This window comes from Chaetomium strumarium, assembly GCF_033439665.1.
Source record: "Chaetomium strumarium strain CBS 333.67 chromosome Unknown B0T15scaffold_4, whole genome shotgun sequence".
NCBI lineage: Eukaryota > Fungi > Ascomycota > Sordariomycetes > Sordariales > Chaetomiaceae > Chaetomium > Chaetomium strumarium.
Window position 1 is genome coordinate 3,296,800 of NW_026944432.1, and position 26,432 is coordinate 3,323,231.

General features: G+C 49.1%; 5 protein-coding genes and 2 non-coding genes across 7 annotated transcripts; 4 read left to right on the forward strand and 3 right to left on the reverse strand.

The window, feature by feature from the left end:
- Positions 1–785: 785 nt before the first annotated feature.
- B0T15DRAFT_567796 (uncharacterized protein) lies at positions 786–3,359 on the forward strand (the record flags this gene model as incomplete). The annotated part of the gene is made up of 3 exons (XM_062870734.1): positions 786–984; positions 1,021–2,202; positions 3,328–3,359. The coding sequence occupies exons 1-3, from the start codon at positions 960–962 to the stop codon at positions 3,357–3,359; spliced, it is 1,239 nt and encodes a 412-aa protein (XP_062721841.1). The 5' UTR covers positions 786–959.
- A 1,311-nt stretch (positions 3,360–4,670) lies between these two features.
- B0T15DRAFT_534222 (uncharacterized protein) lies at positions 4,671–5,501 on the reverse strand. The gene has a single exon (XM_062869424.1). It carries the CDS (start codon positions 5,040–5,042, stop codon positions 4,680–4,682), a length of 363 nt encoding a protein of 120 aa, XP_062721842.1. The 5' UTR covers positions 5,043–5,501; the 3' UTR covers positions 4,671–4,679.
- A 17-nt stretch (positions 5,502–5,518) lies between these two features.
- Positions 5,519–6,502, forward strand: B0T15DRAFT_567797 (uncharacterized protein; the record flags this gene model as incomplete). The annotated part of the gene is made up of 3 exons (XM_062870735.1): positions 5,519–5,994; positions 6,030–6,360; positions 6,485–6,502. Exons 1-3 carry the CDS (start codon positions 5,708–5,710, stop codon positions 6,500–6,502), a joined length of 636 nt encoding a protein of 211 aa, XP_062721843.1. The 5' UTR covers positions 5,519–5,707.
- Positions 6,503–6,538: 36 nt separating this feature from the next.
- B0T15DRAFT_534224 (uncharacterized protein) lies at positions 6,539–7,223 on the forward strand. The gene has a single exon (XM_062869425.1). It carries the CDS (start codon positions 6,818–6,820, stop codon positions 7,205–7,207), a length of 390 nt encoding a protein of 129 aa, XP_062721844.1. The 5' UTR covers positions 6,539–6,817; the 3' UTR covers positions 7,208–7,223.
- Positions 7,224–7,229: 6 nt separating this feature from the next.
- B0T15DRAFT_534225 (uncharacterized protein) lies at positions 7,230–7,991 on the reverse strand. The gene is made up of 2 exons (XM_062869426.1): positions 7,758–7,991; positions 7,230–7,658 (listed from the first exon to the last, which is right to left on the reverse strand). The coding sequence occupies exons 1-2, from the start codon at positions 7,840–7,842 to the stop codon at positions 7,282–7,284; spliced, it is 462 nt and encodes a 153-aa protein (XP_062721845.1). The 5' UTR covers positions 7,843–7,991; the 3' UTR covers positions 7,230–7,281.
- B0T15DRAFT_t134 lies at positions 7,865–7,949 on the reverse strand. Its single transcript has one exon. It is a non-coding gene; the product is annotated as a tRNA-Gln (tRNA).
- An 8,621-nt stretch (positions 7,992–16,612) lies between the features above and the next one.
- On the forward strand, positions 16,613–16,689 carry B0T15DRAFT_t128. Its single transcript has one exon. It is a non-coding gene; the product is annotated as a tRNA-Ser (tRNA).
- The last annotated feature ends 9,743 nt before the right edge of the window (positions 16,690–26,432 follow it).

The following is a 26,432-nucleotide window of genomic DNA, read 5'->3' on the forward strand; positions in this document are numbered from 1 at the left end:
GACCAACAGGAGGCCTAATGCCGGGCCTGCGGGCTCTATCCGCTGTCCGCAGATGTACCGGATCGTGGGCCATCACCTCCGAGTGGATTATCAGCCACGTCTGCGAGTACTGGAAGCTGCTGTCACTACGTATTTCCGAATAGTTGCGATGAAGCTGGGGTTTGGTGATGAGTGCAACGGTATCTTCCCGGGTTGAGACGGTGTGGGGTCTCGCGAGGGAGATGCGGTGACCCGGATTGGGGCTTTGTTGATGGATTATGCATACAGCAGTGTAAGAACCTAGATTTGCTCATCATACATCGGCGATTTGAGCTGCGTGGTGTAGGGAACGTCGTGTAGTCTCCTATCTATTGGGTTCTCCTGGAACGCGGGCCAGGCTTTCTGTCCGGAACTCCCGATGTCACCGGAGGTTCTGACCTTGGTATCTTGGTCGGTTCTCAGCCTTAGTGACTGTTCTTCTCGGATGAAGAGATACGGATACACCTTGAAATAACTTGAAGCAGGGACTTTGGAAAAGAATCGTACAATACCATTTCTACGGTTTGCTGTGGCGCCGAATGGCATCCAAGGATACATGCTAATACTCAAAACGAGAGAGATCTGCGGCTATCTGGGTGGAAGCATATAGTGAGGCAAATCCGGAGAGGATCTCGGTGCCGGACGTGAAAGCACCTTTACCTGTACGACACTCTAGTCCGTATCGGGTAAAAGAGTCCCGGGTGTCGATAAGTGGTTGCTTCAGCTGAGTGGTATACTTGGATATCAAGTGACATAACGAATGCAACGCCTGGTTGACATGACATAAAACGAGAGAGTTCTGAACTTGCTGACCTGTTGAGTTCACGTTCATTGCACTTTGGGTAACTTAGCATCCAAGAGCCTGGCACCCCGCCGTCCGCTTGGACTTGAACGGGCTCTAGCTGAAGAACCACATACCAATTCCGCGAAGACAAGTCAAGATGGCTTCGACCAACAGAGCCCAGAGTTTCTGGCATGCAATCCTCGCCAACCTGTTCGAAGAACCCGGGTTTACTTCTTTTGTGCCTGTCATCGTTTTCCTCCTCTTAATCGCGATCGCAGCGTACCTCAATCCCCGTCGCTCAACACCAAAACCAACTTCCTGCCCGCCGAAGCAGCCTGTATCAGCTCGCCCTCCCCGAGAACCGGGCAGATGGACAACCTCAGACTTCAAGATGCCCACGCCGGAGGCCTACCCAAACTGGTCCATCGAGCACACGAGGCCGCTCCCCTACCGGCCCTTCCGCTACGGCCCCAAATACCACGTCACGATGGGCCTGCGCAGCGTCAAGCACGCCGAGTGGATCGAGCTCGACAACGAGTACCCGCGCTACCACGCGACCAAAGCCCTCCGCATCCGCGAGCGCGGCCCCCGGTGCTGCAAGACGGCGCCCGAAGCCTACCCGGCGGCGCTTGAGCTGCTCCAGGACCTGGCCGACTACCTGCCCGCGCGCTACCCCTCGCTGTACCGCCGCACGCCCGACGGGGGGGTGCTGCACAACCTGTGGTCGGGCGAGCGCTTCGACGTCGCGCAGCACCCGCTGGCCGAGGACCCGATGCAGATGTGCGCGCGCCTGGTGCAGGACGACCTGGCCATCATGGTGGAGCGCGCCGACGGGCAGTACTACCTCCTCGCGGGCGCGATCCTGCTGCCCGGGTTCTGGCGGCTGGAGGATAAGTTCGGCATGGCGCTGTCCGGGATCCACACCTCTGGCCACGTGCCCCAGTTCCGGGAGACGTTGGAGCGCGGGATGGCCAACTTTTTCCGCCGCGTGAAGCCCGAGGAGATGGTGGCGCGGCACAACTACTTCTTGCAGGTTGACGACAATCTCGCGTGGAGCGAGAGCATCGGGTCCGAAGACGATGCAATGGTCGGCTGGAGCACGGCCGAGAAGGATCGCGCGATCGAACACCATTATTTTCGGTCAGAGCGGCAGACGTTGAGGCGGTTGCCTCGGAGTGGCGGGGTTGTGTTCACCATCAGGACATATTTCCTCCCGATTACCGAGATTGTGAAGGAGGACTATGTGCCGGGGCGGCTGGCGAGTGCCATTCGCAGCTGGGGAGACGACGTCAGCCGGTACAAGGGCAGGGAGAGGTACGGGGATGTGCTGCTTGACTATCTTGACCAGAAGCATGGACAGCAGGTGAGGAGGGGGGCTGGCTTTGAGCCGGGAGGGCGAAGTCAGGGCTTTTCCATTTTGAGGGTTGACTTCTCTTTTGCGTTTAGTCGTTACAAGACCTCACTGACTTTGGACTTGGTAATGGATATCGGTTGATAAATAAATGCGTGGCATTACGCCCGATGGTTTGTGAGTAGCAGACGGAACTGAGCTACGCCGCATCATGGTTGTTTCTTTGCGTAGGCCCCCTCAAGCAGCGGGTCTCAGCTCCTCAATTTTAGGTTGGCGGCATGTGGCATGCTTTGCGGCGAAGACACCGGACCGGAGCGCCGACCGGGCCCACCTCGCCGTACTTTGCCTTTGACTCGGGGCCGATAAGCTCGGTCTTGTGAAACCTCGGACTCTCAATGCTAATTTCTACGTTCGGTCCCTGGGACTGGTGGCCAGGCCGCTGTCTTTCAGCTTGAAAACTTATACTTCCGAGACCATCAGAGGCCAACAGCTTACAGAAGTGGAATTAATGCGGGCCGAGACTCTGTGATCAAAATCATTAATATGCCGCGTTGGCTGCAATCAATGTCACATATTTGTACTACAACTCTCTCTACATCCAGTTTCACAAAGAGTTCATCTCAATCCTGAAAAGCAATACAAGCCTTGACGGCTACTTGTCCCACACATAAGTCGACCACCCCTCATTCCGCCCACTTTGTAAGTCCACACCGCTTTTTCAACCCAACCACTTCAACTTACCATAACTCACTCAATCTCTGGCCAAACGGCCTTTTTTTTGTATCAAACTGATTGCCAGTTCAAGATGGCTTACTCGGAGCAAGATATACAAGATGCAGTTGAGCAATACCGTCTTGGGCGCCAGTCATTGCGAAGCATCTGTAGTGAGTTCGGCATCCCACGCTCTACTATTCGCGACCGCCTTCGTGGTACTCAGACCCATTCAACTGCGGCCGAACCGCAACAGACACTTAGCCGAGTACAAGAAGATCATCTTACGCGATGGGTCTTAGCCCAGGTCGCTCTAGGTGTCCCACCAACCCATGCGCAGATCCGGGAGTTCGCCAGCCGGGTTCTACAGGCCCAAGGAGCACCCGAAAAGACTATCGGGAAGAGCTGGATCAACCGGTTTATCCGAAGGAACCCGGTCCTCCGTACCTAGCGAGGCCGTAAGATCGACTTAGCCCGTATCAATGGCGCTACTGACTCGGTTATCCGCAGCTGGTTCCCACTCCTGAAAATCCCAGCCATCAAGGATATCTTACCGGCTAACCGCTGGAACTTTGATGAATTCGGCCTTATGGAAGGTCAGGGTATCAACGGCTTGGTAGTTGGAAGTGCCCATACACGCGCAGTGCAACGGAAAGTCCCTGGTTCGCGTGCGTGGACCTCCTTCTTAGAGTGCGTCTCTGCAACAGGGGTATCACTCCCACCAGCTGTTATTTTCAAGGGCAAGAGTGTTCAACAGCAGTGGTTTCCTATCGCCAAGGACGAACTAAAGGACTGGCTATTCACTGCAACTGAAAAAGGCTGGGTAAATAGGGTGGTTGCGTTGGAATGGCTGCAACAGGTCTTCATCCCCCGGACCCAGCCGCAAGATCCTACCCAGAAGCGTCTGTTGATACTGGACGGCCACGATAGCCATACAAGCACTGAGTTTATGTGGGAGTGCTTCAGCAACAATATCCAACTACTCTTTTTACCAGCCCACACCTCCCACGTCCTCCAGCCGTTGGATTTATCAGTGTTCTCCCCCCTGAAGCACACCTACCGCAAGCTCCTCAACCAGTTAACCAGCTGGTCAGAAACTACGGCATTAGGCAAGCAGTTGATATTGCGGTGCCTCGTCAAGGCTCGCAGGGAGGCAATTACAGCTCATAATATCAAAGCTGGGTGGAAGGCATCCGGGTTGTGGCCTCTTAGTATGGCGAAACCACTGATAAGCCCTCTTTTGTTGGAAAATTCGAACCAGGCGCTTGGAAAAGACGATCCACTACTACTACCACAGACCCCGGCATCTAGGCTACCTAGCCAGACCACAACTATGGCTCAGGAGGTCGAATTCCAGACACCACGCAAGAAAGTAGACCTTCGCGGTCACCTAACCAACCTGGCTATCCGGCGGCAAGATCTTTCTACACGACGGCTTTTATTCAGGAAGGTTGAGAAGGCATTTGACGAGAAGGACTTCCAATTGGCTCAATTGCAACAGGAAAACGAGGCTCTGAAGGTTCAGTTAGAGGCAGCCCGGCCGTCGAGAAGAAAGAGGGTGGTCCCGGATCCGAACAAGCAGTTCGCTTCCATTGAACAGGTCCACCGGGCTCAAATTGAGGCTGGCCGTATTGAAGAGTCTGGCATTGAAGAGAGCAGGCCAGAAAGCCCCGAATCAGATGCTTCCTGTATTGTGGTGGGTTGAACAGACTGTAATAGATGGTGTTGAAGAAGATGGGTGGTTTAGACGCCAAGACTTACAAAGTGGGCGGAATGGGGGGTGGGCGGAATGGGGGGTGGTCGACTTATAGAACGCTATCCGTCTTCCAGACAGCCCACCCATCGCACAATGCCTTCCAAACCGGCAAACGGAAACCCGACGCAGACTCTGCCGAAGCTCGACACAAGCGTAGTCCAGCAACTCGCACAACAGACTCTCCAAGTGGCCGACACCCACACCGGCGCCATGCCGAAGCCCAGGCGCGCCCAGCCCATCGCGCGGTGCAGCGAGGCCGACAGTCCTGCAACCATCGCGAACAACATGATGAAGGGCATCAATGCAGCCAGCAGCACAGACTCGCCTACCGGCGGCACCGACATGTTGCCCAAGCTCAAGCGCGCCGACCCCGTAGCCAAGCGCAAGAAGGGTGATAGCCCGGCTGACATTGCCAACAACATGAACCGGTGAAGGGGGTTAATTAACGAGCTTGAAGTGTGCCCTGTGATCCAATGGGAATCGGTGGGAGGGAGATTTCAGCTGGCTGGTCTTTTCCTAGTGGGAGTGTAGAAAACATGGCATGCTGTTCGGAATTCGAACAACTGTTAGCGCTCTAGTGCCCTGCCGAGTTTGGTGCTTCCCTTTTCGTTGTCGTCCATGTGTGCTCTGGACAGTGTGCGTGTGCTCAATGGTGTTCGAATCCGTCGAAATTCGATCCCGATTTCGTCGCCCGAGAACAGCCGCATCTGAACCACAGATTCACGCCGGACTGCGCCACCAGGGTGGGCGACCAGGATGGGCGAGACCAGCTCGATACCCCCTATCAATAGACGAGTCAGCAAGTGATAAGAGAGACACGAAGGGTTATCCGATGGGGAATAAGGTTAATCAATAGGAAGGGTAGCGGGCAGTGAAGAAATTATGATGGGCATGGGGCAATCCTCTGCGCTCTGCCGGACTTTTGAGTATTTCTGGACCCACAATCTGACCCGTGTCGTTGCTGAAGCGCCCCATCTTGAAGCCAACCTTGAATCCGTGCGTACAATGCCGTACATACTGCGCCCTCGGCCTGTTCAATTGCAGCAACCTCGCCCGACTCTCCAGAACCTACATCGTAATCGACATCATGTCTGGGCCTGAGACCAGCCTCTCGTCGTCGGCTTCGGCAGAGCCGCCCGCGAACAGCGTTACGACTACCTGTCCGCCTCCTCCGCCGCCTCTCCCGCCGCTTTTGGCTAGCGCTCGAGCAGCCCCCCCCGTCGACGACAACTCCCGGCCTTCACCGTTCCTCGAAAAGCTCGACTCCATGCCTGCAAACTATGTTTTTGAGTTGCCAGAGGAGCCCCCTTACATCTACACACCATCGTATTACTTCTTCTACGGCACTCTCATGAACCCCGACATACTGAAGGGGTTCTCGGTCTAGAAAGTGAGCCGCTTCTGCGAAGCGCTGAAATCTACGGCTACTCGCTTTCGAACTGGGGCCAGTACAAGGCACTGGTGGATGGCGAACCTAGTGCCGTCGTTACTGGCTGTGCGTACATGGTACAGTCGGTCGAGGAAGAGTTCAAGCTCGCCTACTACGAAACCAACGCATATGAGCTGGCACTCTGCGAGATATACTTCACCGATGCTCCTAGCGGGAAGGAGAATGAGGAGCCGGTCGTGGGGAGAACTTTCAAGTACGCCGGCGACGCCGAAGCGCTGAAGGATGGAAGGTTTGATAGGACGCTATGGGAACTGCAGATGGGGAGACGGCTGCCGCCGGCCTGGCGGACAGTCACAGGCAGGCGGAATGCAGGGGGTGGAGTCAAGGAGGAAAGTGAGAGATGAGGTATCTAGAATAAGCCGGGCGGGGCAGGGGAGAATAGACAGGAGAGCCAGGCGAATACCGACAGAATAGAAAACAGATGAAGCGTGATGGGATGGATGTCACGTATAATAAGTGTTTGCAAGTTGCAACTTTCTGTTCGTAATCAGCACAGCCTTCCAACTGGTCTTCGCGTTTCTCAATTCGTTCAATTGTGTAATCAAAGCGGAGGAGCCTTTGGGCGTGATCTTCAGTTTTGGACCATCGCACGTTAAAGGAGAGATTAAATCTAGGAGAAAAGACTTCGCACACTTCAACATAATACACACTGTCCACGAAGCTCTTGGCTGGTTACTCCCCCTCGACTTCTTCGGACATTTTGCCTTTCCCTTACTGACCTTAACCACCTCCCTCCCGAGTCCCGCAATGCCGCTGTGGTCCGATATTCACTTCTGGAGGCCGCCCGAGGATCCGGAGCGGTCGCCGTTCCCATACACATCCGTCTTCATTGTTACCATCACCGAGCACGTTCCTCCTCGGCCGTTCGGCCTGCCGTCGGTGTACCCTTTCATTGAGCCGCCCTACGACACGTCTGATGAGCATCTCAAAACCTTCACGCAGACCGAGCTCGTCGTCAGCTGTCCACCTCTGGAAGCCGATGATGACACGGATAGCGCCGTTCCCAAGAAGCCAGCAGAGGCAACGCTCAAAGTGGAGCGGCCCATCGCGGTGGAAGACGGCCGGGGTCCACAGCTAGTCGCCTGCACTGTCACGCCGCAAAAGACGGCGTCTGCATGCGCGACCTCTGCTATCTAGAGTCGGCGGCTCTGGGCTTCACCGAGAAACACCGTCTTGACGTCTTGGCGCGCATTCTCGACGGTGATGCGAGCCTAGAGCATTCCGGGATAGACCAGCGCGACTTGCTGCCCCGCAACATCATGCTGAAGCTCGAGCCGGAGGCGGAGGACCCGCTGCTCGGGAAGGGCCGGCCACGGGTCGTCCAACGGGCCGTACTCATTGACTACAACATTTCTGTGGTGTACCACCTGGCCGTCCCGAAGGCGTGGAAGTACCGCGAGTCCACCGAGCTTCCATTGAATTCGATCGATCTGTTTTGGAGCACGTCGCTCGACGATTCTGGCTACTGGGTCCCCCAAAGCTGGCAGGGCAACCAGAGGGCTCAGCAGAAATGGCTTATCGAGCGTTTCGGGGGGCAAAATGCGCTTGCGTACGCGCCGGTATCGACGGAGTTGGAGCTCGATGATGCCTGAAAGTGCTTAGTGAACTGGGATCAGTATAGTAATTGAGAGTTAAGGCACTAAGGTAGCGAACCACTAGTCCCTTGAATGCGTGATATGTTACGTACGGTAGTTCACACCTGGGAAAATGAAGCATGGCCAAAAAAGAAAAAAACAAAGGTTCGATATGGTGGTTGTGGGTGAAATTTGCATGTCGCATCGAGCTCAAAATGAGAGGTCCTACCCGGAATCGAACCGGGGTTGCCGGAATGTCCTGATCAGATCAGAATCCGGAGTGATAACCGCTACACTATAGAACCTGCACGGATGCAATTTTCGAAACTGTAGATACTGTACAGAACAGAAATCGCTCAACCCACGAACACAGTGACACACAGAACAGTGGAATTTATTGGAAACGCGGAGCATTCTCCACAAAAACTGTAGAGGCCCGATCTTTTCGCTCTATCTCTGGCGAAACGCCCGAGAAGTTTATCCAACATGACGTATAACACTATGAATCAGCTAGTAATTCTCTGTACCTGCGGTATTCATAGGTACTTCTTCTTTGTAGCCTAACAGCTTCAGTTTGGTAGCTCCTGGTGGCTTCCTTCCGGATAAAGGGCCATAGTCCCATTTTTCTGTTAACGTATTTTATAAGCGAGCTGCGCATATAAGCGAGCTGCGCACTCTCCACTCCCCTACAACAACTATCCTCAATTGCAAGACAACAACACTAAGAACTGACTATAATTACATCAGAAGCAGCTGAATCAGACGATTCTATAGCCTCTTGGCAAGTGCGGGCATTATGGCCAGGCTTACCGCACACACCACAGCACCGAACCCTCGTACGCGCCCCCCTCTGCCTGAAGGAGGGCCACCTGGTGTATTATAGCTATTGTACCCTTAGTAAGCTGGTCTACAGCAGCCAACATCGAGGTTGGGGAGCTATTTTGATGGTTGGTAATGCGAGTCTTGATAAGCGTTAAGTGCGACTCGGCTTCGTAGGGGTTATATGGTATCTGGAAGACCCAAGGTTGTATAGTGCTAGGCCGTGAGGTCGGGGGTGTTAGTGTACGAAGCTTGATATCTAGCTTGGAAAGCACCCTCTCTAGATTGTACGGCATAAGGCCAGACCCTATAAAGCCGCCTTGGATATTCCTCTTGGTAATGGAGGCAAAGAAGGCCTCGCGAAAGGCGCAAAGGAACTCGAGCTTGCTTACGTGGTTGATATGCATGCATAGCAAGTCCTTAACCTGGCGGCCGTACGCCTGCTTCAACGGCCCAAAGCAGCCAACATCGAGTGGCTAGAGGAGGTAGGAGGAATATGGAGGCATGCAGAGCGTGATAATATTGTTCTGCTGGCAATAGAGCTCGAATTCGGTCGAGTGATGGCTCTTATAGCCGTCGAGGATCAATAACCGGTATTTGCCTTTCGTATGAGGCGCTATATAGAAGTCGAAGTGCTTGATCCAATCTAGGCCTACTGCGTTAGTAGTCCAGCCATTGTCAGTAGTTATGATATGCCAGTCGGCTAGGAGGTTGTACTCGGTATACCAGTTGGCGAGGTGGTACTGTGCGGCCAAGATGATGAACGGAGGGATGGCCCAGTGTCACGAATTAAGCCAACAGGACAGCTGCAGGTGGGATAACCCGACGGGTGGCGTAGAGCGCACCCGAACCAATCATTTAGGACCAATAAGAAGGAGCTCTAAGGTGCTCTAGAGAGCAGACGAGAGCTCCAGGAGCTAAGCCAATCAACGCGAGGAAATGGAAGCTCTCGATAGAGTCATAGAGCACCGAGCTCTAGGGAGCTCTACAGAGCATATAAGAGCACCCAAAGATAGACAGTATATAGTCACTCGTTCTGGAGGACTCTAGGAGTTCTCCAGTGAGCAATACAAGCAATAGCCCACACCTATTGTGCAGATATTGCGGCAAGTATTGTTGTGAACCTTTTGGCTTTACCGAGACCTACAGTCCGACTAGCAGTTACCTTCGACCGGCGAACCCTTTTAGAGGCAGGACTGCCTGTGGTTTCGTCATACGTTGCTCACTCCCTTTGACTCTGTCACGGTTCAGATCGAAGGTAACATCGATCATCATGGCGCCTTAGACACCTAGCACCCTAGGCTCCTAGGGCCAGACCGCGACTATGCAGTAGATGTAGCAGGTCATCGAAGCCCTTAACACGAGGATTGCCTAGCTTAAGGCCTAGAAAGATAACACCCAGGTCCTTAAGGCTCTCAACGATAAGATCGCCTAGCTCGAGGCCGAGAACGGCAATATATAGCAATTCATTAACGAGGCCTATAACGGCAAGCCCAAGGACAAGGCTAAACTCGAAGCACCCCCTAAGTACAGAGGCGACAAAGAAGGACTTACTAGATTCCTTATATCTATAAGGGCCTACCTCAAGTACTACCCGGACAAGTTTACGGACGAATCTGCCAAAGTTATATTTATCTTCTTGTAGCTTAAGGGGAAGGTACTTCGATGGTTTGATGTGACGAAACCACAGGCAGTCCTGCCTCTGAAAGGGTTCGCCGATCGAAGGTAACTGCTGGTCGGACTATAGGTCTCGGTGAAGCCAAAAGGTTCACAACAATGCTTGCCGCAATGTCTGCACAATAGGTATGGGCTATTGCTTGTAATTGCTCACTGAGGAAGCTAGCCATCTGAATGAGTGGCAGAATGGTAGAACTATATACAGCTTCCTCCCCTAGGTATCCCGTACCTAGATCTTTGGAACATTTGGAACAATTGTCGTTCCCATTGTTCCATCTGGAACAACGTTTCTTGGCGTTGTTCCCCAGGAACAGTCGTTCTTGGCATTGTTCCTGATTTCCCTAATCCTCATTGGTTCTTTCTTCCTCGTAATGATTGGGTACGGGCGCCGCCCGTTGACCATGCAGGTCGGCCCCCACCGGCCTCTGCAGGTTAGTTCATGACATTTGAACCCACCTTTAAGGACTGGCTAACCAATAGTACGGATGCTTAGGACGACTTTACCATTGAAATTTTCAAATCGTACGATAAATTTAAGCAGGAAATCCAGAAGGTGTTCGGAGACTATAATAAGAAGCTCTATATATAGGAGCGACTCGTACGCCTAAGGCAGACAAAGTTAGCGGCTGCCTACGCTATATAGTTCTGCTAGGGCTTACTTCGGTACGAGATTAACGACAAAGGCCTTATATAGTTGTTCTACGATAGCTTAAAGGAAGAAGTCAAGGATGAACTATACTAAAAGGACCGACCCGATACGCTTAACGAATATATTGCTATAGCCATCTGTATCGACGATCGAATTTACGCCAGGCGCCAGCAATATAAGGGACGTAGAATATAGCCTATATTCGTCAAGGCCAATAACAAGAAAAAGCGATAATATCCTAGCATATTGTATAGTACCTATGCTAGACCAATGGATATAGACGCCACCTAGCGTAAAGAAAAAAGACAGAAGGACAAGTCCTAAGCTACCTATTTCAACTACGGCAAGAAAGGACACTTTAAGTGGGAGTACTATAGCAAGAAGAACTAGAAGCAGGTGCCCAGCAAGGAAAACGCTATAATCGACAAGTCAACCTACGTAGTTAAAGTAGCTATAGCAAGCTATACCAAGGATGATTTCGACGACGCAATTGACCAGGGCATAGCCGAAGGAAGTATTAACGACTCCTCTTAGTTAGGAAGCAACAGCCCCTATGTCATATTCGAAGAGCCTATCATAGGCTATAATATTGCCGCCGCCATAGCATTATAACTTATAGAAAATTAGGGATTCCAGTTGACCTAAAACGAAGAAGGTCAATAGAGGATATAACAAGCGGACAATAAACCTATTGACCCAAACCCTATCTTTCTCGCTTAACGCCTTTAGGAGGCTAAGGAAGAACAAGCCGAACTTCGAACAGTTACCCGAAGACTTACAAAAGAAAAGGCTTAGGCTATAAGCCAGCTGGAATTTATCAAGGCCAAGTTGGTCAGGGTCTAGGAAGAGCACCACTCAAACTTGTAGGATAGACTGGCATAGGACCAAGGCCAGAATAGGAGAAATAATAGAATTAAGAACCCCGAGGCTGAATATTAGAAGGCCTAGAACCAGCGAAGACTTAAGGGGTAGGAACTATAAGATTAGGACACTTTTTAGAATAAGAAGCCGTACAACGGCATTAGGGATAGCAACGCAGTATATATCTAGATTGGATTCAGCCTGCGCTACAAACCCTATAAACAAGACGTACTTCGACTCTAACTGTGACGAAACCACAGGCAGTCCTGCCTCTGAAAGGGTTCGCCGGTCGAAGGTAACTGCTGGTCGGACTGTAGGTCTCGGTGAAGCCAAAAGGTTCACAACAATGCTGGTCGCAATGTCTGCACAATAGGTAGAGGCTATTGCTTGTATTGCTCACTGGAGGACTCCCAGAGCCTTCCGTAACGAATGACTATATACTAGCTGGTCTTGGTCCGCTCACCATGGCTCACCAGTGAGCCTAGGTGATCCTGCTCATCCGCTCACCAGGTGAGCGCGCGCTCCTACATATGCTCATCAGAGCTGCGGGCGCTCTTGCATATCCCTGTGTACAATGATTAGCTGCGGACATACCCTTGTCCGCCCCACCGGCCACTGCATGTGGTCAAATCGTGACACTAACCCTAGCGATACGACCATATCTATATCCTATGGTTCCAGTATATCGTATACGAATGCCGATACTATTTCCAATCAAAATTCGACAACGATTTTTGGCCTAATAGGCCTACCGACCGAAATAGAGAACCTTAACCAGCCCTATAGGTTTAGGATACAGGGACTAGCGCCGACTAGTTCCTATAGAAGGTCGAGAGGACTAACGTATACGATAGAATCAGGGTGATACCGCGAAGAACCTAGCCAGAAGACTGCCAGCGGTGGCCCAATAGCACTCGATAGTACAAGAGCTAGGATTGCTTAATCTATATATAAGCAAAGCTCCAAGAGCATTACAAACGCAAGATATATATATAAAGATAGATAACGCCTTGCGAACGACGATAGGAAGAAAAAAGAGCCAACGAAATTCGACAGCTATTCGATGAACTCCCGAGACTTGGACTATAGAACGGTGACTAAGAGGCATAGGAGGATAGGGACGCCTATCCAGACGCTAGGACGGAGTTAGAAAACGGCTTAGAGCCCTCTAAGGGGCCCGAAAACTACTGAATCTATTATAACGACGATAGATCTGCAGGTATAGGAAGAACCACGCAAGGAAAAGGATCTACGACCTTCTAGCGAGCGAAAAGGAAGCCGCTGCGATTCAGAACGACAAACCCGATGATAGAATCTGGGTTATAGCATACTAGAAAGGATTCCAAACATTGGCATTAGTAGATAGAGGATCTTAGGTCGACCTTATCTCGCTAATACTTGTCAATCGACTTAGGATCCTATAGAGGATCAAGAAAAAATAGTATATCATTAAAGGACTATTTAATACCTAATAGGTATAATAGGAAATAGAACCACTTAAGATTATAGTAGAAGGAAAAACCACCAAAGTAGTATTTGACATTGTTGAAATAGGGCCTAAAAGGGATATGATTCTAGGACGCCTATAGCATCGAGATTACAACCCAGACATCAGTTAGAAGAGAGGTGGCTATATATAACCTTGAGAACAGAGGCTATATCCGACTAACGAGATAGGAAGCGCAGACGACGGATCGTAGCAGGGAAGATCGCCCCGGGAGGCGGCCTCTATAGATCTACCGTAGGAGATAGACAGTGCCAGACAAAGCACTACGGACTTAGGAAGAGGCGGCAGTCACTAGGAAGAACAGCGAGAGTCGGCAAGACCAGGCTAGAAACGACGCCACTTGCGACGATACTATCGCACGGCCTATAGAGATATAGACGATATCGAAATCGCTATTATCTTAATCGACGAGGCCGGAGAATTCGAATTCCAGGATTGGGTCACCTAGAGGGAAGCGGCCAGTATTACGGCCGGAGATAAGTTCTCGTACTACCGGAGTATAGAGAAGAACGTAGAAACGGGCAAGATCCTAGTAGAATACCGAGGACACCTGGCGTTCGAAGCAAAGCATCTTAAAGGGCTACCAGACTATAGACCTTAGAACTACGAAATTAAACTTAAGGAAGGAGCTTAGTTGAAGTTCTTTAAGGTGTACTATACCAATGAAAAGCAAGATACTAAGTTGAGGAGATATCTCGAGGAGAATCTTAAGATAGGGTATATTAGACTATCGATATTACCGGTGGGCTACCTAGTCCTATTTATTCTAAAGAAGGATAGGAAGCTTCGGATGTATATAGACTACCGATAGCTGAACGAAGAGATGGTAAAGAACCGGTACCCCTTGCTATTTATCTCGCGGCTTTGAGACTAGTTAGCAGGCGCCCGTTATTTTACTTGCCTCGACCTTCTAATAGCGTACGCCTATATTTGTATTAAGGAAGGGGATAAATAGAAGATAGCGTTTCGTACCCCCTATGGCTATTACAAGTATCTTATAATGCCCTTCGGATTAACGAATGCACTAGCAACCTTCTAGGCGGTCGTTGATTATACGATCTGCCTATTCCTCGACCGGTTCGTAGTCTATTATCTAGATGATATCCTTATCTTCTCTAAAATACTCGGGGAATATAAGGAATATATAAGGGTAGTACTAGATATACTCTATAAGTATAAATTATTAGTTAATAAGGATAAGAGCGAATTCTATATTACGAAAATAGTGTTTTTTAGATACGAAATTTCGTCTGGTAGAATCAAGATAGAGCCAGCGAAGATTAAAGTAATTAAAATATAGCTACGACTAACAATAACGACCGAAATATAAGGATTTATTGGATTCGCCAATTTCTACTGAATGTTTATTAGGAACTTTAGCAACCTTATACGACTATTGTACGAACTTATAAAGAAAGATATCGAGTTCCGATAGGAAGCCGAGCATAAGCAAGCGTTTTAGAAGATCCGCGATGTAATTATCGCCGATCTAGTGCTCTAGTTACTAGACCTATAGAAGCCATTTGAGGTTAAAACCGATATATTAGACTATGCGATCGGGGGATAACTTGGTTAGTGCGACGAACAAGGGAAGCTATACCTAGTTGCATTCTTCTTAAAAAAGCTCGAAGGACTATAGCTTAACTACCTAATCTATAATAAGGAGCTGCTAGCTATTATCGAGGCCTTTTAAGAATAGAGACTATACCTTAGCGGTACAACCTACGAAGTTCAGGTCTATATAGACTATAAGAACTTACGGTACTTTACTACTACTAAGGTATTAAACGGACGACAGACTCGATAGGCAGAATTCCTTTTAGAGTTCAACTTCAAAATCAATTATAAGAAAGGCTCGGAAAACGCACGAGCAGATGTATTAAGCAGGAGGCCAGATCACTTTAGGAATAGCCAACCAGAAGCCTCGCCACTATTACTTTAACAACAGCCAGACGGTTCCTTACGGTATACTCCCTAACCGATGGAAGATCTCGATAACGATATGCTTCTACAATAGGACGAAGATCCCGGCATATAACCTCTGCAACCGTTTGAAGAATGCTGCGTAGTCTTTAGGGAAGAACGTATGACGAAACCGTTGGCAGTCCTGCCTCTGAAAGGGTTCGCCGGTCGAAGGTATCTGCTGGTCGGACTATAGGTCTCGGTGAAGCCAAAAGGTTCATAACAATGCAAGTCGCAATGTCTGTACAGTAATATAGGGCTACCTTACCGCTTATATTGCTCACTAGAGAACTCCTAGAGTCCTCTATAACGAATGACTATATACCTAGCCGATCCTGTTGGCTCGCCGTCGTTCGACGGCTACCGTAGTCTACCCTCGATCGCCTTAGGTAGGCGGCTACCCAAGTCTATCATGATCGCTCTCGCTCGCCGGCGACCCTGAGCTACCCAGGTCGTCCTTATACGGCCGCCTACGGCTTTTACCCCTGCTGATTGGTTCTGCCTGTTTCTATCGTACCCTACCGGGTCTTGCTATATGGTTGGTTCGTGACACGATATCCCCTCTCTACGTCTTTCGTCCCGAAAGACCCAGGTTCGCCGAACATTCATACTTTAGCGCTAATACTCCCGGTTCCCGTCGTAAGTCCTTCTATTGCCCTAGCCTTTTTCCCGTTCCTTCCGCCATGGCTGATCCCAAGGATCATAGTTCCCGTGACTTGAAGTGTAAGCGCCGCGCTTTCGCAACGAAAATCGAGCGAACGGGCTTCGAAGTCGCCATGCCTTGCGAGCGTTATTGGAACGCAAAGCCCCAGAGGCGTTATATAATGATGGAGGGGTCGAACAAGTGCTCGAACTATATTCGGGCGGGCAAGAAGTATAGCAGGCCTAACGTGGCCGATGCGTATAAGTGTTGCGCTCGGGGTATTTTTACTTGGTGGTTGACAGGTGGTAGTACTATCCAACTTGTCGGAGCAGGAGAAAGTGGCAAAGGATATTAAGAAAACAGAGCGGGTGCTGGCCGAGACCCTAAGTCGCTTGTCTCGTCTTCGCTCTTAGCAGCGTTTCCTCCACGAGCGTAGGGTCGAGACATTCCGTCGCGGAATAACTCGTTTGGAGGAGGAGGAAGAACCTGATTCTCCGAAGCCAATATCGGAGGAACAGTCATTGGTTGGTCAGGCACAAGCGTTAGGTACCGCCGGTATAGTTAATTGGGAGGCTGTAGGCGTTGTGCCTTATAGTTCCGCTAGTGCTGTTCCTGATTTCCCTGGGGGTGGCTTTAACTGGTTGCTCTATTCTCTGGGTAGTAGTGGCAGCAAGGTCCCTGCTTCTCCTAGTACTGGAGGTCCTGCTCCATCCGGTGGTGCCGGGGGTTTGTAATGGTAGTTAGGTCTTAGTCGCACCTGCCGTGCATGTCGTACTGTTGCTGCCTGCAGCCGCTCTTTCCTGCCTGGTTCTTAATCTGATTTTGTTGCCTGTTTCCCAACAAATGAAATGGCTCAGTGGTGTAGCTTGGTTATCATACCCGGGCGAATGCTCTGGGAGGTTGTGGGTTCGAATCCCATCTACGCCCCTTCTCCACGTGAGTGGCTTTACCACGGGGTAAGGCGGCTTATACGGAGATTTTTGCGCCTTCCTCCTAGCCGGTCTGGGTTCTACCGGTAGAATTCCCTTAGTTTTTCTGTGTAGTTAAGGTATTCTGCCGGTTCCTATAAGTTGTCTTCTGGTCCGAAGTCGAGCTATTTGATCAAGTACTCTAGCCTTCTGTTAGCTATTCGCAAGTCTAAAATTTCCTTAACGTCCTATTCTTTTTTTTTATCCTCGGCTTCGATATCCTTTGCAACCTATATGTTCCTAGGTGCTAGTTCGAGAAGCAAGATATAGAAGACATTAGTATATAGCTTTATCGTTAATAGTAACGAAAGTCGGTAGTTAGATGTCGAAATTCTTATGTCGATTTTGAACGGTCTAATCTTTCTAAAGTCGAGTTTCTGGCTTGGCCGTTTCGTTCTTAAATTCCGAGAAATAAGATAGACTATATCTCCTCTCTTAAGGCAAGGTCCCTCGAGCCAATATTTGTTATAGTACTCCTTTATCCTAAGTCTAACGAACTCGAGTTCTTCTTTTAGTATTATATATAGCGTATATATTTTTTCTGCCTTGACTTTTACCCTAGGTACTATAATACCTGGTCCCTGGCGTAAATCTGCTTTATAACCAAAGTTCGCGAAGAACAGAGTAATCTTTATTATCTCTATTAGTATTATATTATATATAAGCTATACCGCTAGTAGTAGATCAACCTAGTTGTCCTATTAGAAGTTGACGAACGTTCTAAGATATTGTTCGACAATCTGGTTAAGCCTTTCTATCTGGCCATCTGTCTATAGGTAGTATACTATTAAGAGCTTGCTCTTCGTGCCCAATCGCTTTATAAGCGCTTGCCAAAACTTTGATGCGAACTTGGTGTCTCGATCTATGATCTATTCTTCTGGCCATCTATAAACTGCTACGATATGCCGATAGATTATATCTGCAAGTTGTTCTGCTAACCATAATTCTTTGTATGGGAAGAAGTAGCTCTACTTGGTAAGTCGGTCAACCATAGTAAGAATGCTATTGTACTTTGTTCTAGTAGTCGAATCTTTCGAAAGTGGTAGTTTGGTGATAAAATCCATTGTCACCGAACTCTATAGTCGTTCTACAACTGGCAACGGCTCTAAGAGCCCGTATGGTTTGTATTGTACTGACTTGCTTCGATTGCAGAGGTTATATTCCTATACAATGGTTTTAACTCTAGTCCTAAGTCCTAGGAAGTCGTAGTGTTGCCGAACCTTGGCGACTGTTTTGGCGATTCCTATATATCCTCCGAGTTTCGACTTGTAGATTGTCCTGATTAATTCCGTTTGATCCTATAGTGCGACGTAGGCCTTGCCGTTATACTATAACACTCTATCTCTCTAAGAGATACCTGCCTTCTCGTCTATATCGTTCTGCTTCCGGTCTTGGAAGTCTTTTCCTAGCCGTTCTTCCCTGAAGACTATATAGTATTCTTCAAACGGTTGTAGAGGTTATATACCGGGATCTTTGTCCTATCGTAGAAGCGTGTTGTTATCGAGATCTTCTATCGGTTGGGGAGCGTACTATAAGGAACCGTCTGGCTATTGTTGAAGTAATAGTGGCAAGGCTTCTGATTGGCTGTTCCTAAAGTGATCTGGCCTCCTGCTTAATGTATCTGCCTATGCGTTTTCTAAGCCTTTCTTATAATTGATTTTGAAGTTGAACTCTGAAAGGAATTCTGCCTATCGAGTCTATCGTCCGTTCAACACCTTCGTGGTGGTAAAGTACCGCAAGTTCTTATAGTCTGTATAGACTTGAACTTCGTAGATTATACCGCTAAGGTACAGTCTCTATTCTTAAAATGCTTTGATAATGGCTAGTAACTCCTTATCGTAGATAGGGTAGTTAAGCCGTAGTCCTTCGAGCTTTTTCGAAAAGAATATAACTGGATGTAACTTTCTGTGTTCGTTATGCTAACCGAGTTGTCCCCCGATTATATAGTCCGATATGTCGGTTTTAACCTCGAATGGCTTCTATAGGTCTAGTAACTAGAGCACTAGGTTGGCAATGATTACGTCGCGGATCTTCTAAAACGCTTGTTTATGCTCGGCTTCTTACCGGAACTCGATATCTTTCTTCGTAAGTTCGTATAATAGTCGTATAAGGTCGCTAAAGTTCCTAATGAATATTCGGTAGAAATTAGCGAATCTAATGAATCCTTATACTTCTATCGTTGTTATTGGTCGTGGCTATATTTTAATCGCTTTGATCTTCGCTAGCTCTATTCTAATTCTACTAGGCGAAATTTCGTATCTAAGAAATACTATTTTCATAATATAGAATTCGCTCTTATCCTTGTTAACTAATGATTTATGCTTAACGTATATGATAAGCGAGCGACGCAGATAAGCGAGCGACGCACTTTCTACTACCCTATAGCAACTATCCTCAATTATAATATAACAACGCTAGCAACCAACTACAATTACATCAGAAATAGATGAATCAGATGATTCTATAGCCTCCTGGCAAGTGCGAGCATTATGGCCAGGCCTGCCGCATACCCCATAGCATCGAACCTTCGTACGAGCCCCCCCTGAACCGCTACCATCCGGCTGCGTTTCCTGTACTGCCTCCCCACCTACGGCGTTCTGATCTAGTAGATCCTTTGCATCTTGTATAGTAAGTGAACCTCCAAGCTGTATACGTGTTTTCTTGGCACGCCGGCGCTTGCTTAGTGCCTTATTGGCCTTGCGAAGCGAAGAGACCTCTGACCGAAGGAGGGCCACCTGGTGTATTATAGCCATCGTACCCTTGGTAAGCTGGTCTATAGCATCCAACATTGAAGTTGGGGAGCTATTTTGATGGTTCGCAATGCGAGTCTTGATGAGCGTTGACTGTGCGTCGGCTTCTTGTGGGTTATGTGGTGTCTGGAAGACCTAGGGTTGCGTAGTGCTGGGCCGTGAGGTTGGGGGTGTTGGCGTACGAAGCTTTATATCTAGCTTAGAAAGCACCTGCTCTGGGTCGTATAGCACAAGGCCAGTCCCTGCAAAGCCACCCTGTACGTTCTTCTCTGTCATAGAAGCAAAGAAGGCTTCTCGGAAGGCATAGAGGAACTTAAGCTTGCTGATGTGGTTGATATGCATGCGCATTAAGCCTTCGATCTGGCGACCGTATGCCTGCTTGAGTGGCCTAAAGCAGCTAACATCGAGAGGCTGGAGCCTATGGGAAGAGTATAGAGGTATGCAGAGTATGACGATGTTGTTCTCCTTGCAGTAGAGCTCGAATTCGGTTGAGTGGTGGCTCTTGTGGCCGTCGAGGATCAACAACCGGTATGTGCCTTTTGTTCGAGGTGCCGTATGGTAATCGAAGTGCTTGATCCAATCTAGACCTACTGCATTGGTAGTCCAGCCATTATCGGTGGTTGCAATGCGCCAGGTAAGTGGTAGGTTGTACTCCCGGTACCAGTTACTCTGGTGGTACTATGCGGCTAGGATGATGAACGGAGGGATAACCTAGCCAAGGGCGTTGACTCCCTGGATTACAGTCGCCTACTCCCGATTACTAGGCTGAGCTAGTTTTGCCTTGCCACGCCCATCCGAGGTTGTAACCACTATACCCGCAAAGATAACACCTATCATAAACCCAGTCTCATCAAAGTTGTAGACATTGTCATCGACAATCCTATATTTAGCCCTAGTATTCTATACAAGTGCAAACCACTCGCTGATGACCTGTGGATCCTCGTATTTAGCCCTCTGGTAGTCGTACTTGCGTGTATACCGCGTACGGAGCTCTGGCTGGCGTTTGACAAAGTTGTAAGCCTAGCGTTTGCCGACAGGGGGCGCGTCGCGTTCGCGTAGTAGGTGGTTGGCTATATCTTCCATACCACTTAATCTAGGTGGGAATGCGTATATAGATAGCTCAGTTATATATTGAACTATTGACTTCTCTTCTAGATCCGTGAGCTTACGCGAGTTGGCTAGAACATTGCGTCTTGCAGTACGTCCCTTGCGCCGGTGGCGAATCGTTGCTTCTGGAACGTTGTATAGCTTGGCTACCGCCCGGATACTGAGATTCTCGCTCTGTTTGATAGCTTCGAGGGCTAAAAGAAGCCTGGCTTCTTTTGAGGGGCTACGCATGGCTTGTTGCGGTGGTATTTGGTGGAAAAGTTTAGAGGAGGCGCGTCGCACTGAAAGTGCGTCGCTCGCTTATCTGCGTCGCTCGCTTATCATGTACGTTATAGAGTATATCTAGTATTCCCTTCCTGGTGAACAAACATCGGGGGCCGCCCACGTGGGCGGCCGGGCATCGCAAAAATCGGGAATTAGGTCCTTTGCGATCTGTTCTTTCGATTCCAAGGGGTTGCAGCGACGTGTAGCTTCTACGCGGCCGTGTGGCTGTCGGATTGCTGGTTTTCGCGACAAGAAAGTGAGGATTTTCGAGTGCACCGAAAATCCCGCACTACCCCGCACGACGACCACCATTGACGATAACCACGACAATCTACCTGCAACAAGTTTGCAAGACTAGGGGGACACTGGGTACGAAAACCACCCGACTCTTTTGACGTTATAAAGAAGAGATAGGGCACCCCCGGCCCTGCCCGGTTCTAAGGGCGCCCACGACGAACGCTAGAGGGCTAGTCGTATGGCGACGAGGATACGGAGCGAAAGCCGGCATCGCCGACCGATCGTACAACCAACTATAAGAGCAGGAGAGAGAGGGAATACGGGCTCGTTAAAGGAGGCAACACGGGCGGCCGGGCCCTCTTGCGAGGCACTTCGCCCTTTGCAACACTGTAGTTGGATCTGAGGATAGGAGGCGAGGCAGGTGGATCAGGGCAGGTTAGTAGCAGAGCGACCGAGCGAGCTATGCCGGCGTGGCAGCTCGTGCGACGGCCTGCTGCAAGACACGGTCGGCCTTGTAAGGGAGACCTAGCAAGGCAACGGGAAGCTGGAAGTCAGGGTTGCGCCTGGCGGAAGGTGGGCCGTGGCGGCTATACTAGACCGAGAGGAGGATGACGGAGGTATGGCCCTGGCTCGCACCCAGGCCACAGGAGAGACATAGCTATTCCCTCGGCGAGGGACCCGTGGGAATATCGTACGCGGCGGGGAGTATGCTCCCTTAGCCAGAGGCGTACGATAGGGGAGGAAACCGCCGACAGGACGTACTAGAGAGTACTATGGCTGGAGATCAAATGTGTGGTGTCGCCACTACAAGGAACTCATAGCTCTGAAGGAGTAGTATAGCCGGCCGGAGAGGACGGACGCGCGTGTCGGTCATCCAAGAGGGAGGAAGTATTGTGCCTCTTATGGAGGGCTTAAGGTGCAAACCTTGGAGTCCCGTGGCCTAGTATTATTATGCTTGGTCCGGTAGAGAGGTTTGGCCTTGCCTCTCTGATTAGATTACCTCTATAAGGCGGATCTTCGCGATTACGCTTAGGTAGCACGTTTGTAGAGTGATAATCTAAGGACTTCAAGGCCAAGGGGCTTGCAATAGGCTCCAACGAAGGTTCCGGAGGCTACGGGGCCGGCCCCGGAGCCCAGAAAAGCCAACAGACGTCGAAAAGGCCTCGGCTGTAGTGGCCGAATGGAACGCCCAGGCTAAAGCCTTGGGCCCACCATTGGCCAAGACCCAGGATGACTGGGCATTATTAAGAGCTTGGGAGGCCAGGTGGAAAACCCAGGTCCAGGGACAGCCAACCAGGCTAGCCGACGAAGGCCTACCAACAGTTCTCTTCACAAACCAAGGCCTACGGAAACACCAAGGCCTTACAAAGGCCAAGAGCTCCCTACTAGTACAGGCCCGTACGGAGGCTATAGGCCTACGGGACTTTCTTTTTAAACAAAAGGCCCGTAACCAGCCTACCCCCTATTGCGAATGCGGGGAAGCCAGAGAGACAGTAGAGCATCTTGTGATTTGGTGCTCTATACCACCTATACCAAGAACTTGGCCTAGGCAACTAATACGCACCCACCGGGACCTTAGCCTTGTTTTACAGGGCCTAGGCTACCGGAACCGAAGACTTCTGAAGAAGGTACTGGGTTGGCTAATGGACTCGGGCCGGCTAGGGGAATATAGGCTCGCTCGGAACCTCGATGAGGAACTGGAAGCTAGAGAGCCTGGCTAGCCACATCCGTGGCCACGGCTTAGCCGGGCTAGCACCCTACTAGCCGTTGGCCCAAGGCCTTCCCAAGGCCTTTTTCTTTACTTGCAGCAGCGTGTATCACTGGAACTATGTCTTTCCTATTACTTCCGACAAAGGTTTTCACCCGGCCTAAACGGCACGGTTTTTCCTTTGTATATAGCAATAGAGGGTCCGGCGCGCCTTGTAAATAGCGAGGCATAGCGGAGTAGGAGAATATATATATATATCTAGTATTACTATTATATGTTTCTTATATTCCTTGAGTGTTTTAGAGAAGATAAGGATATTATCTAGGTAATAGACTGCGAATTGGTCGAGGAATAGGCGGATCGTATAATTAATAACCGCCTAGAAGGTTGCCGGTGCGTTCGTTAATCCGAAGGGCATTATAAGGTACTTGTAATAGCCGTAGGGAGTACAAAACGCTATCTTCTATTCATCCCCTTCCTTAATACGAATATAGGTGTACGCTATTGGAAGGTCGAGGCGAGTAAAGTAACAGGCGTCTGCCAACTAATCTCGAAGCCGCGAGATAAGTGGCAAGGGGTACCGGTTCTTTACTGTCTCTTTGTTCAGCTGTCGGTAGTCTATATATATCCGAAGCTTTCTATCCTTCTTTGGAACAAATAGGACTGGGTAGCCCGCCGGTAATATCGATAGTCTAATGTACCCTATCTTGAGATTCTCCTTAAGATATCTCCTTAACTTAGCATCTTGCTTTTCGTTAGTATAGTATACTTTAAAGAACTTTAATCAGGCTCCTTCCTTAAGTTTGATTTTATAATCCTAAGGTCTATGGCCTAGTAGCCCCTTAAGATACTTCGCTTCGAACGCCGGGTATCCTTGGTATTCTATTAGGATCTTACCTATTTCCGTATTCTTCTCTATACTCCGGTAGTACGAGAACTTATCTCTGGCTGTAATACTGGCTGCTTCCCTCTAGGTAACCTAATCCTGGAATTCGAATTCTCCGGTCTTATCGATTGAGATAATAGCGATTTCGATATCGTCTATGTCTCTCTAAGCCGTACGAGGGTATCGTCGCAAGTAGCGTCGTCTCTGGCCTGGTCTTGCCGATTCTCGCTGTTCTTCCTGGTGACTACCGCCTCTTTCTAAGTCCGTAGTGCGCTGCCTGGCACTGTCTGTCTCTTGCGGTGGATCTATAGGGGCCGCCTCCTAGGGCGATCTTCCCTGCTATGATCTGTCGTCTGCGCTTCCTATCTAGTTGGTCGGGTACGGCCTCTATTCTTAAGGTTGTAGGTAGCTACCTCCCTTCCAACTGATATCTGGGTTATAATCTCGATGCTATAGGCATCCAAGGATTATATCCTTCCTAGGCCCTATTTTAACAATGTCAAATACCACCTTGGTAGTTTTTCCTTCTACCATGATCGTAAGTGGTTCTATTTCTCGTTATACCTATTGGGTGTCGAATGGTCCTTTAACGATATACTGTTTCTTCTTGATCCTCTATAGGATCCTAAGTCGATTGACAAGTGCTAGCAAGATAAGGTCGACCTAAGATCCTCTATCTACTAATGCCAATGTTTGGAATCTTTTCTAGTATACTATAACCTAGATTCTATTATCGGGTTTGTCACCTTGAATTGCAACGGCTTCTTTTTCGCTCGCTAGGAGGTTGTAGATTCTTTTCCTTGCATGGTTCTTCCTGCACCTGCAGATCTATCGTTATTATAATGGATTTAGTGGTTTTTAGGCCCCTTGGAGGGCCTTGAGCCGTTTCCTAACTCCGTCCTGGCGTCTAGATAGGCGTCCCTATCCTCCTATACCTCTCGGTTGCCGTCCTATGGTCCAAGTCTCGGGAGTTCTTCGAATAATTGTCGAATTTCATTGGCTCTTCTTCCTTCCTCTCGCCGTTCGCGAGGTATTATCTATTTTCATATATATGTTTTACGTTTGTGGTGTTCCTAGAGCTTTGCTTGTATATAGATTAAGTAATCCTGGCTTTTGCATAGTCGAGTGCTATTGGGCTATTGCTGGTAGTCTTCTGGCTGGGTTTTTCGCGGTATCACCCTAATTCTATCGTATATATTGGTCCTCTCGACCTTCTATAGGAACTGGTCGGCGCCGGTCCCTGTATCCCAAACCTATAGGACTAGTTAGGGTTCTCCGTTTCGGTCGGTAGGCCTATTGGGCCAAAAGTCATTGTCAAATTTTGATTGAAAATGGTATTGGCATTCGTACGCAATATACTGGAACCATAGGACGTAGACATGGTTGTATCGCTAGGGTTGGAGTCGAAGTGCGTCTTGTTCGTAGGGTTCGTAGCGTAGGCCGAATCCAATCCGGATGCGTACCGCGTTGCTATCCCCGACGCCGTTATATGGCTTCTTATTCCAAAAAGTGTCCTAATCTTATAGTTCCTGCCCCTTAAGTCTTCGCTGGTTCTAGGCCTTCTGGTATTCAGCCTCGGGGTTCTTAATTCTACTATTTCTCCTATCCTAGCCTTGGTCCTATGCCGGTCCATCCTATAAGTTTAAGTGGTGCTCTTCCTAGACCCTGACCAACTTGGCCTTAACGAATTCCAGCTGGCTTATAGCCTAAGCCTTTTCTTCTATAAGTCTTCAGGTAATTATTCAAAGCTCGGCTTGTTCCTCTTCAGCCTCCTAAAGGCGTTAAGCGAAAAAGATAGGGTTCGGGCCAACGGGTTCGTCGCCCGATTGTCGTATCCTCTATTGACCTTCTTCGTTCTAGGTCAACTGGAATCCCCAACCCTCTACGAGTTATAATATTGCGGCGGCGGCGATATTGTAGCCTATAATAGGCTCTTCGAACGTGATGTAGGGGCTATTGCTTCCTGACCAAGAGGAGTCGTTAATACTTCCTTTAGCCATACCTTGGTCAACTATATTATCGAAGTCATCCTCGGTATAGCTTGCTACAGCCATTTCAACCACGCAGGTCGACTTATCGATTATAGCGTTTTCCTTGCCGGGCACCCGCTTCTAGTTCTTCTTGCTATAGTACTCCCGCTTAAAGTGTCCTTTCTTGCCATAGTTAAAATAGGTGGCTTAGGACTTGTCCTTTTGTCCCTTTTCTTCACGCTAGGTGGCGTCTATGTCCATTGGTCTAGCATAGGTACTATATAATATACTAGGATATTATCGCTTTTTCTTGTCATTGGCCTTGACGAATATAGGCTATATTCTATATCCTTTACGCTACTAGCGCCTGGTATAAATTTGGTTGTTAATATAGATAGCTATAGTAATATATTCGTCAAGCGTATCGGGTCGGTCCTTTTAGTATAGTTCATCCTTGACTTCTTCCTTTAAGCCATCGTAGAACAACTATATAAGACCTTCGTTATTGATCTCGTACCGAAGTGAATCTTGGCGGAACTATATAGCATAGGCAGCCGCCGACTTTGTCTGCCTTAGGCGTACGAGTCGCTCCTACATATAGAGCTTCTTATTATAGTCTCCGAACACCTTCTGGATTTCCTGCTTAAATTTATCATACAATTTGAAGATTTCAATAGTAAAATCGTCCTAAACGTCCGTACTATTGGTTAGCCAATCTTTAAGGGTAGGTTCAAACCATCGAAGTACCTTTCCCTCGAGCCGCAAGGAGATAAATATAAC